The 12,362-nt window shown below is 45.5% G+C and overlaps 1 protein-coding gene across 2 annotated transcripts in view; it reads left to right on the top strand.

Annotated features, from left to right (window-relative positions):
* trrap (transformation/transcription domain-associated protein) overlaps window positions 1-12,362 on the top strand; it is a 143,720-nt gene that overhangs the window by 50,518 nt on the left and 80,840 nt on the right. For both annotated transcript variants that reach the window (XM_079493049.1, XM_079493048.1), the window contains exons 38-45: window positions 3,007-3,273; window positions 4,239-4,445; window positions 7,568-7,726; window positions 8,078-8,224; window positions 8,639-8,749; window positions 9,371-9,517; window positions 11,364-11,577; window positions 12,066-12,194. In XM_079493049.1, the coding sequence (XP_079349175.1) occupies window positions 3,007-3,273; window positions 4,239-4,445; window positions 7,568-7,726; window positions 8,078-8,224; window positions 8,639-8,749; window positions 9,371-9,517; window positions 11,364-11,577; window positions 12,066-12,194 (1,381 nt within the window). The remainder of the gene's footprint in view (window positions 1-3,006; window positions 3,274-4,238; window positions 4,446-7,567; window positions 7,727-8,077; window positions 8,225-8,638; window positions 8,750-9,370; window positions 9,518-11,363; window positions 11,578-12,065; window positions 12,195-12,362) is intronic.

Genomic DNA, 12,362 nt, shown 5'->3' with positions numbered 1-12,362 from the left:
TTGTTATTGTTTAGGAACTGAACAGCAGTGATATTCAACAGTTTGATGAATTGAGACAAATTATTATGGAACTGGAATTAACTTTTTCTCTTTTTTGGTCAAGCTTGTGTTGTGGTGTTGGAAATAACCAGGGGGTAGCCTTTGTTTTATGAAAGCAATGAGTTATTTTTTGTCACTTATTTTCAAATCACAATGTTGACAGGAATGCACTAGCGGCTAGACCACAACAGTCAACATTGTGATTTGAATTGTGATATGAATAAGGAATGGCTTATCAGCCATTGAAGGGCTAGAGTCTAGCCCTCTAAATGGATATTCCATTCATTGCATATCCCCACAGCCATAGAACACTCATACAATTTTGTCTAGGGATTCATCTCCACAGCATTTATTATTCTTTATAAAAGACGATGGATCAACATATTTTCAATTTTCTGAGTAATAAAATGTAATTTGAAAGATATTTTGAATGCCCCGTGAACAACGACGTTAGGACACACTGGTTTACACTATTTTCTATCTCACACCGCACGCACGCACGCACGCACGCACGCACGCATGCACGCACGCACGCACGCACGCACGCACGCACGCACGCACGCACGCACGCACGCACGCACGCACGCATACACACATACACACATACACACATACACACACACATACACATACACATACACATACACATACACACACACACACACACACACACACACACACACACACACACACACACAGTGCAGGAGCGTTTCCATGCCCATTACCTGCTGTTCTCCCGTCTCCCTCCTTTCTTCATTACTCTACCTCCACTCTCCATCTCCCTGATTTCATTACCTGCTGCGTCCGGACCTTCCCTTTCTCCTCTCATCTCTCTCATCACGTCTTATCCGTCTAGCATCTCTCCATCCACCTCCCTTTCATCAACCACATCCCACTCAGTGTCTCCCACCTCCCCTCCTCCCTTCTCTCCTGTTCACATCTTCATTCATTACTGTATCACTTTATCACCATCATTCCGTCTTACTCCTCTCCGTCCCACTCTTCAACTCTCCTCTCCTCTCCACATTACCTCACCCCACTCCCTCATCTCCCCCAACCTCTCTCTCTCTCTCTCTCTCTCTCTCTCTCTCTCTCTCTCTCTCTCTCCCCGCATCCTCTCCTCTGTTCTCTCTCTCTTGCCAGCAATCTTTCCTTCCATCTTACTCCCTGCTCTGTGCTCTCAACCCCACGTCTCCTCTCATCTTACTCAACCACCTCTTCCGTTGTTTTTTTGTCAAGCACTCAACCCCTCTCTGCCCTCTCCTACTGTCACTCCATCCACTCCATCCACCTATCTCTCTTTCTTAACTATCTCTCTCATGCTCTCTTCTGTCTTCTCATCCCTCCACCCGGCCTGGTAGAGAGGTTCATACATCAGGCTGAGGGGAGCGTATGCTACGGTGTAAATGTCAGTGTGTGTGGTCATGTTAAAGGTCACAGTGTTTGTTTGTGCCATACAGGATCTCATCACCGATTTAACAGCCAGCCCTAATGGCTGCTAATGTCTGCTGCTCTGCTCTGGCTAAAACTAATTTCCTCACTACCTTTCCTTTCATCCGTCCTCCCCTCCCCTTCTCTTCTCTTCTCTTCTCTTCTCTTCTCTTCTCTTCTCTTCTCTTCTCTTCTCTTCTCTTCTCTTCTCTTCTCTTCTCTTCTCTTCTCTTCTCTTCTCTTCTCTTCTCTTCTCTTCTCTCCCCTGCTCTTCTCTGCACTGCACTGCACTGCACTGCACTGCACTGCACTGCACTGCACTGCACTCCTACTCTACTCTACTCTACTAACTTTGTGTCCTGAGGATTCAGACACTGATGGGTGTTTGGTGTGGTTTCAATCACACATAAAACAGGGAATGTTTGGGCTGTCATTCTGAGCTTGCGCTCTTCATCAGAGTTTGATGAAAAGCGGAAGCTTCAAAACAGCAACAGGTGCAATAAAGCATCACTCACTGGCTGACATCTCACAGTGGATGTCTTCTCACCACCTCAAGCTTCTTCCCTGCTAAGTCCTGCCCCATGCAGTTGCTAACTATTTCCATAGACAACGCCTTGGTAACATTGGTTCCAACAGCCAAGAACCTTGGTGTTGTCCTAAGCAGTCAGCTCTCATTCAAAGCACACATTACAGCGGTCACTCGATCCTGTAGGTTTACACTCTATAACATTCGACGAATTTGACCCTTCCTCACCCAGGAGTCAGCCCAGCTCCTATCCAGACATCATCAGTCACATCAAAACTTGACTATTGTAACTCTCCTTAGTGGCCTACCGGCATGCTTAAGCCTCTCCAATTGATCCAGAATTCCGCAGCTTGCTTGGTCTCTCAACCACCAAAATCCTCACGTCTCCCCTCTTCTTCGCTCCCTCCATTGGCTCCCGGTTGGAGTACAAAACTCTGATACTCTGATCGGGCCCTACAAACCCTCCCGCACGCTCACATCAGCAAATGCAGGGAAGCTGGAAGAACATTCACTAAAAACACCAGAACAACGCTCCACACGTCCCAGACTCTTCTCCCAAAACTATGGAATGCACTATCTACTGCAATAAGACTGAACTGCAGACTCACACCCAATCTTCCGCCATAGTCTGAAAGCGGAGATCTGCTCTCCGAAGAGCACACTTATCTAGATTATTATTTTATTTTTTTAAATAAAAACACTTCCAAATAACCATTCCAAATTATATACTACACACAATTTTTAACTATTTGTTCTTATGTAAAATTATAGACTGGGTTTCTAGGAGTAAACTTCACCTCAGAAGAGTTCCTGTTCCTAAACAAGAAACTACTTTTTTTTTAATCTCCCCCAGTTCATGTAAAATCATAAAAGTTGTTATCTGCAATTTTTTCTTTCTTGTAGCCATCTGGTGGGCCAAATTAAAATGATCATCCTTCAAAATTGTTCCCAATTTGGGCACACCTGCTCTCAACTAACAGCTCCTTTCACATGGCCTCCCCCTGATTTAGGTGTTGGACCCGGAGAAGCAGGCAGACCTCTTGGACTCCCTGCGAATCTATCTGCTTCAGTTCTCCACGCTGCTGGTGGAGCATGCACCACATCACATCCACGACAACAACAAGTCACGTAACAGCAAGCTGCGGCGCCTCATGACGTTTGCGTGGCCCTGCCTGCTGCCCAAAGCCTGTGTTGACCCCGCCTGCAAGTACAGCGGGCATCTGTTGCTCGCGCATATCATCGCCAAGTTCGCCATTCACAAGAAGATCGTACTCCAGGTGAGGCAGGATGACTAATTAATTAGGCTAATTGTTTTATTGATTGGATGGTTTCAATTCACTATCAACGTATTGAAAACTTTTCTACAGCACGTTTTAATTAAAGGAAATTAATTCTGTATCACCCTCGTAATAAGCAATTAAATGCAATTAATTTGACATCCCCAAATAGAACACTTTTTTTGAGGGGCGCTAGCCCCTCCTATACAGTTTTAATGTTTGGGTTGTCTGAACAAACATTCAAAATGCCATTGACAATGAACAGAGAACTAATGTTTGTGTTGTCTGAATAAACATTCAAAATGCCATTGACAATGAACAGAGAACTAATGTTTGTGTTGTCTGAACAAACATTAAAAGTGAGTGGTGTAAGGTATTATATAGCCTGTCTGACGTAATGAAATCATGTCTGACGTAATGAAATCACACCCGGGTGAACATAGCAACCATGCTCATTTTTTCTGCACAAACAAAGACAGTTGTAGGACGTAATGAAATCACACCCGGGTGAACAGGGTGAACATAGCAACCATGCTCATTTTTTCTGCACAAAAAAGCCAGTTGTAGGAGTGGTTTACACCACTCAAAAAATGCCATTGACAATGAACAGAGAACTAATGTTTGTGTTGTCTGAACAAACATTAAAAATGCCATTGACAATGAACAGAGAATTTACGTCATGTTTCTGAGCAAATCGGCATATGTATGTCGGTGGGAGCCCTTGGCCAATAAGGGACCACCATATGTATGGTCGGTGGGAGCCCTTGGCCAATAAGGGACCACCATCCTTGATGATGTTGTACGATGATTAGAGCGCCCCTCACTTCACACGCACGTGATTCTTTAAAACAATGCTCACTCATATGAAAATGTTATGCCCTCAATTCTATCAATCAAATGAATCAGGAAGTCACAGGTCTCACATGACCTCACATGATGATCTGAAATGTCTGTCTATTATCAAGGTGTTCCACAGTCTGCTGAAGGCTCACACCATGGAGGCCCGGGCCATCGTGCGCCAGGCCATGGCCATCCTGACCCCGGCTGTACCGGCACGCATGGAGGATGGCCACCAGATGTTGACCCACTGGACCCGCAAGATCATCGTGGAAGAGGGCCACATGGTGCCACAGCTGGTCCACATACTGCACCTCATCGTGCAGCACTTCAGGGTGAGTCACAGTGACCCATGCATAGCCAGTGGCCAGCATGGGGATTCTTTTTACACCAAAAAGTAGATTGCCACTTGGGTTGCGCAGAGCTAAAGTGCCTGCCCACCACTGCAGAGGTTGTGGGTTCGAAATCTTCGAATGGGCTTTGTCGGCGTCTACAATAATTGGGGAGAAAGGGGGGTTAAAAAGAATGTTACCACCATCTGGAGTCAACCCAGATATATCAGTATTAGCTCATGCAAAATTATAGGCACTTAAGTTCTAAATGTTGCAGCATACATTATTAACTTTGGGGACTTGCAAAGTCCCACTTATGGATACACAATGTACCGCCATACAACTCAGTGAGTGATAATGAAACTTGAGTCTATTCCTTTTCAAAACCGTTACTTTCCAGGAAATGTGTGATCCAATGGATACAATGTAGTTATTTAGTCGCAAGCTTTGTTAATACTGTCGTCTGTTAAATATTCATAAAACTCACAGACAGACATAACCATTTTCACCCTGGTGTGCCTTGTTTGCGTGCGCCATGATAGGTTACAATAGGGCTGTGTTTGTGCATGCTGTGACACTGTCATACAAAGAATATGCCATTCATTTACAAAAAACACGTGGAAATATGGAGAGAAAAGCTTCCTGCCCGACTGACAATATCCTGCCTATGTCATCTGAGTAAATGCATTCAAACTGGCATCAGACACCCCGGAGATCAATAGAATAAAGATGACAGCTCTTGATGCACACATTCACACGTCTCACGTGTCAGGATCTAAAAGGCATCACGTCCATCGATTTTGGCCTTCATGTTTCTGCATCAATGATCACGTTTCTTGCCCCCTCGTGTCGGTCGTTGGCCCTGCCAGTCAGTTGTATGACGGCCTCTAAACAGCAGATTGACGTTCTCCTCGGCTCGCGTCTACGTCTCCCTGACAGGCAGCTCTCACTGGCTCCCATGACTAATCTAATGTAATCACATCAGCATAATTACACTGGAGAGCACATAATGACAGACAGATGAGCGATTTTATGAGTGTGTGTGTGTGTGTGTGCGTGCGTGCGTGCGTGCACGGGTGTGTGCGTGTGTGTGCGAGAGTTGTGAGTGTGTTTGTCTGACTGTATGCCTGTGTGTGTGTGTGTGTGTGTGAGAGTAAGAGAGAGCATGAGTGTCTTTGTGTATGATGGACAGGACTTAGCCACTCTGTCCATTAGGAACTTTGAAGTCTCGCTCTATCGGCTATAATTACCCACAAAGTGAAAAGCTGTAATATTCCCTGACACTTTCGACAGAACTCAGATAGACATCTCATCTCATGGTCTTTATAAAGAGTGTGCGGGCGCGTGTGCGTGTGCGTTTCCTCCATTCATTCGCAGGGGAACTAGCGTTAACTAGGACGTGAGCGGAGTCCCTCAGGGCTATATGCAAGTGTATTTTCTGTATTCACTCTACATTAAATATCCATGCTGAAGACGCCCGTTCAACAAGCTCACAACGTATTGAAACGTGTTGTGAGCTTGTCGATCTGCTATTTTCTGTAGTAAACCAGAATATGGATGCTGGGGTTGGTTAATACGAGCTTGACTGTACCAGAAATGCAGGACAATCATCCACCCTACTAAATGATTACAGCACTGTGAGTGCGTAGGTATTTAAGATGATGCCATCTCACATTATTTAACTAAATAACACTGTCAAAAATAAATGCTGAACATATATTTATTACTTGTTGTTATGCAAATTAACAAATAATTGATTGATAATTGTTTAAGCTGTTGAGCATTATTATGGTATTTATATTTTGTGGCTAACTGGTGACATCCTAGATTTTATGAAGGAGAGAGATGTGGAGGGAGTGAATTTGTGATGAGATCAAGTGACTCTTATGTATGATTCTGGATGGAAAATGTGAGCTCTTGGTCTATGATCGTCATCACATCCTCAACACTGAGTTTGGGTGTATTCGGGTCTCGTCTGACTGTGTGTCAAAGTGATTGCTGCGTGCCGCTGTTCAACTGGCTGTGGCACTGTGACACTAGCATAAATGACTCATACTTGAGCTCATAGCAGTTGCAAAGTTGTTGGTTTTTATGTCAGAGTTGACTAACTTCAGTAGTAAAAGTGCACTTCTGTGTGACATTGTGACTATCTGTGACTGTATGTCTCCTTATATTTTTATACTGTATAGATAGTTGCTGTCAGACAGAATGTCCAAAACCGATGGACATGAAATAACAATGTAGTTATCTGTTAGTCACAATCTCTTTTCATTTGTTCAGTATCTATATGACCCAAAGAAAGACTTCAAAATCAAAATGTATCAAAATAGCAGATCACAGCATTGTGAGCTTGTACAGTAGATCTGCTATTTTCTCTCATTTTACACTTCATTAACTGGTTTATGGCCAGTGACGTAATTGACGTAATGAAATCAATAAATCCCTTATGGCCACTGACGTAATTGACGTAATCGATTGATTCCCAATAATCGGGAGCTTATTGTCGCAAAATTTAGCATTTTTTAGCTAATTTTGCTAACGGCCGATGTAATCTTCCTAAAACCGGCCGAAAATCCGTGCGTGCACGGTCGATCGCGCACGCGCGTGATCGCGCATGCATCGCTGCGTAAAATGCGATGTTTTGGGCTTGATTAGAGCTTAATTTGACTTAGTTATGAAAAAGACGATGATAGCTTAGCATTCCGGACATCTTCCATTGTGGCACACTAGCAAAGCTACTGCCGGATATTTTGATCCTAACCGGATGTGGTCATCGTTCACTCGCTCCTTTTGGTCAGAATCGGCAAAATGGTGACGTTACCGCCACCATCAGGACTGATTGTCCCAATACTATGGTCTTGCCCCGTCAGAATGAGATATAGTGTGTATATCGCGGATTTTTCTATTGGCATTAAAAAGACAAATTAAACATTTGAAAAATGCTGGCTGAAGAATCAATCCACTGTTAATTAGGCTTGGCCACAAGAGGGTTAAGACGAAGTGTGGCATTAATAAATTAAAGAACCATACAACGTTGGAATATAGAGATACAAGGTGACAATGCCTGACAGCAGTGAGTGACATTTAATAATTCTATTTATCTTACTACTGTGGTCTATCTGAAGGTGTACTACCCAGTGCGTCATCACCTGGTACAACACATGATCAGCGCCATGCAGCGGCTGGGCTTCACCCCCAGCGTTACCATAGAGCAGAGGAAGCTGGCGGTGGACCTGGCCGAGGTCGTCATCAAGTGGGAACTGCAGAGGATTAAAGACCAACAGGTATAATAAGACCAGATACATTTAATGCGTCATGGACGCACACACGCACGCACACGGCGCATATAAGTACATAGAAGCTGACCAAGTTCCACTCATGTTAGGCCACCCGCATGTAATCATGTAAGTCATAATGAATTTAAGTGATGCCGCTTGATGAATTTAAGCCGGCAATGGCAGAATAGCAGACTTTTGAACTCCTGCCATACAGGCTAACACAGAGGAATTGACATGCCTGTCAGGTATATTTATAAATGAACAAACCGGGTGACTCAAATTATTTCTCTCAACATCTCTCCACCTTCCTTGCCCCTCACAATCTCTTCTTTGGGGTGGTGCTCCCTCTCTGTGTAGCCGGAGTCGGAGGCTGAAGCAGGGGCGAGCGGCGAGGGGACCAGCGGGGCGTCTGGAGCAGTGAAGAGAGGTCTGTCCATGGATGCGGCCGCTGCCGTTGGCCAAGATGTCAAGCGCTTCCGCACTGCTACTGGAGCTGCTGCCGCGGTAATGCCAGCCTCTTGGCTCATTGACTGCCATCGACGTATTTGGATGCACGTCAATCCAAACGTGCATACCGCCATTGACGTATTTTGATTTACGCTGGTGTTTTTTGTTCTTAGGCTAGAGGGAGCTCTTTGCCAACCTATGAGTTATCATTTGACTTCCAGGGATAGGCACATAGGGCTGTCACGATTACAAATTTAAGTTGACGATTAATTGTCATAAATAGTCAAATAATCACGATTAACGAATTTTGACATAATTAAAACATTTATACAATTACTGTATGTAATAATTGTGACAGGCCTAAGCGTACACGCGGAAATAACGTGATCACAACAAATCCATCATGTTTGTTAACTGTTGATTGTGTTTATTTGTATGCGCTTACACACGTGTATGCTTTTGTGTGTGCAGGTGTTTGGTCGGAGTCAGTCTATTCCAGGCACAGAGACCCTCCTTACTAAGCCTGTGGAGAAACAACACACAGACACTGTGGTCAACTTCCTCATCAGGATCGCCTGCCAGGTAACGCACGCACGCACGCACGCACGCACGCACGCACGCACGCACGCACACACACACACATGGCAGAACTCAGGTAGAGCTCTGCCATCCATATCGCCTGCTAGGCAGGACACTGTCCTAACCTCAGAGGTCTACATAGGACACACCTGCTGTCCTGCGCGCGCACACACACACACACACACACACACACACACACACACACACAACACACAGCCTTTAGGTGTTCCCCTCATACAGCTGTCCCCTGTTTTCATGTCCTTGGTTCCAGACCTGAAATAGACTGTAGTGATTTGACTTCTCTTTCCATCCGCCCTCTTTCTTTTTTTGGAGGTCAGCAGACGGTAGCCCTTTTTTTTTAAAACACCACTTGAAATACGAGCATAACATAACTGTGAATACAACCACTGCAACGGCACTATTTGTTACGACCAACATCTTCCTTCCTGTGTGTGTGTGTGTGTGTGTGTGTGTGTGTGTGTGTGTGTGTGTGTGTGTGTGTGTGTGTGTGTGTGTGTGTGTGTGTGTGTGTGTGTGTGTGTGTGTGTGTGTGTGTGTGTGTGTGTGTGTGTGTGTGTGTGTGTGTGTGTGTGTGTGTGTGTGTGTGTGTGTGTGCGCGCGCAGGTGAACGACAGCACCAACGTGGCAGGCTCTCCAGGGGAGCTGCTGTCTCGGCGCTGTGTGGGCCTGATGAAGACGGCCCTCAGACCGGACATGTGGCCACGGGCCGAGCTCAAACTGCAGTGGTTCGACAAGCTCCTCATGACAGTGGTACGTGCTTTCAACTCTCTCTTTCATCGTACCTATAACATGAAGATAACCGATATCTCACTGTTTGAGGTTTTGAATATGGGGCGAAATCCTTCATGCATGAATAAAAATGTGCCACTGTATGTGGAGCCACTCTCTCTCTCTCTATGCTAGCAAGCAATACACCCCCGCTCACAGTTTTGTTAATGGCCAACAACTTAGCAGAACTCCTGAGCATTCACTGCTGCTATGGGCACGACTGTGAGCAGTAAACAATGGAGCGGGCGGCTGATGTGTGGGTTGGCGCTCGTCTCTCCCAGTGACTGCAGAAGGGCTGCAGCTTAAGCTGTGTCTTGGTGTGTTTGCCCAGACGCTTCCCGGCCTTTGTCTGTTATCAGCAATGCTCGGAGTGAGGCGCCAGCCGACCATAATGACAAAGAAATGACAGTAGCGAGATAACGGGAGTCTACTCGGCCTGGCCTGTGCCCCCCTTCACCATTCACCCGCCTCATCCCTCTCTCCTTATCCGTTGGCCTCCTGTATCACTCCTCTTCTCTTTCTTTCTCTTCTCCTCCCCTCCTCCACCTCCTTATCAGAATATCTCCTGTCCATTCCCTCCTTAGACTCCTCTTCACCCTCCTTGGCTCATCTCCCTTTTCCCATTTACAGCCACGGCTTATGGTTATCAGCACGCTGCGTGACTCGTCATACACTGCTCTACAGTATGTTCTCGTTTGTGGACCGCTGCGTCGACCGCAGCCTACCTTGCTTCCCCTACACGCGCACACACACACACACACACACACACACACACACACACACACACACACACACACACACACTAGGAACAACAGTATATATCTTGTATGTACAACAACATATATATCTGTGGCCCCCTGGGAGCAAGCGGTACCTGGCCAGCAGTCTTATCCATGCTAACGGCACTCCAAATTGGATTTATCATCTCTTTGTAGCAGCGTGTGACTGATTAAGAGGTGGGGGGTTTGAGACACACACACATCCATACAGTATTACACATGTATACTGTATACACACACACACACACACACACACACACACACGCATGCCCTGTCTACATGGCCCCTGTAACTCGGCAACCATTGTGCTAATAAATACAGTGTCAGATCAATACCTGTTCGAACTCCTACTAGGGTTCTTATCACTAGAGTCACCTTGTTCATTAGCTCAGATTAGAGCACAGGATCTGAACCAGATTATCCTCTCGACCCCTCTGTTATTGTGAGCCTTGATTGCAATTTAGACAAAATGAGGTTCTGATGTTGGGCCATTGATCTTCGGTTTAGCGCTGATTCTAATTCCCCAGTTCCTTTTTGGTGTTTCTTTGTGTGTGGAATATTGATTTGTGGACTTTTTTTTTCGTTGTATGTTCTTGAAAAAAACGTTTAGTTTTTAGTTTTCACTTGGTTCCTGGGCTGGCACAGGGGAGCATTGGCCTGGGATTTTGAAAAAGCATGATTAAGGCCTATTTATACTCCAGTTTTAGGTGATAAGGTGACCACCGAAAACTACAACATGACGTCACGCTGTGGTTTGTTCACCACTCACCCAAACACAATGATCTCTCTATTTTTACTAACCACTGTTTTGGTGGTCACCCTATCATCTAAATCTGGTGTATGAATAGGCCTTTAGATGCACAACCTCTAGCTACCTTTGAGCCAAAGCACACAGACACACAACACCTCCAGAAACACTGGCCAACAGTAGAACACCACGGTTACGGTACGAGGTGCTCTGAAAGTGCTCCTTGGACCTGTCAACTTTATCTGGGTTTAAAAAAAATAAGCTACCCTATTCATTTGTTCTTTGCTTCTCCCTCCCCCAGGAGCAGCCGGCCCAGGCCAACTTCTCCAACATCTGCACGGGTCTGGAGATCCTGTGTTTCCTGCTGACGGTGCTCCAGTCTCCAGCCATCCTGGCCCACTTCAAGCCCCTGCAGCGAGGCATCGCCGCCTGCATGACCTGTGGCAACACCAAGGTCCTTCGCGCCGTGCACTCCCTGCTGTCTCGCCTCATGAGCATCTTCCCCACTGAACCCAGTGAGTCATATGGAGATCTACACCACTGGGTCGGGACCCATTGTGGGTGACGGACGCATTTTGATGATGCGTCCCTTTACTTGTTTCCTACATTTAGTTTTTAATTGTTATTATTTCAAAACTTTTTCAAAAAACATTCCCCCCCAAAAAAGCACAAATGTTTCATGAATTAAAAACAAATTCAATTATGTTAAAGTGTTGAAAATAGCCGATCGTGGCGCGAAGTGACGCGTTGTGAGCTTGTAGATCTTCTATTTTCACTAGTTTGGGTCCCAGGGAGACAAAGTTTTCTACTGTGGACAGCTACACACACTGGCATACAGTACATACTGTCATCCTTGAACAGGACCTATGTCTCTCTCTCCTATGAAACAAACGTATTGTTGTGTAACAGTGTGTTTATAGCCATGGGCGTCATTGTCAAGACACTTCAAGCTTGCCTTTATTTTTATTATTTTTACTAAGCTAACATGATTTCCTGTCCTCAGGCACGTCAACAGTGGCATCTAAGTATGAGGAGCTGGAGTGTCTGTACGCAGCTGTGGGGAAAGTCATCTACGAGGGCCTCACCAATTATGAAAAAGCCACCAGCAGTGCCAACCCTACACAGCTTTTTGGTAAGATGCACTCAAACTGGCTTGAGACTCATGCATGCTTACAGACACACATGTACGCGCACACACACACTCACACACATTGTACAGTCATTCTTTTTCGTACGCTTCGAGTTCCCTCTCAGTTCCTCTCAGCAATTAAGGCAGTGAGAGTATGTCGTTAAAATGCGA

Source organism: Electrona antarctica (assembly GCF_951216825.1).
Source record: "Electrona antarctica genome assembly, chromosome: 22".
In the NCBI taxonomy this organism is placed as follows: Eukaryota; Metazoa; Chordata; class Actinopteri; order Myctophiformes; family Myctophidae; genus Electrona; species Electrona antarctica.
Note: the sequence above shows the minus strand (reverse complement) of the source record. Positions and strands in the feature narration are given on the sequence as shown.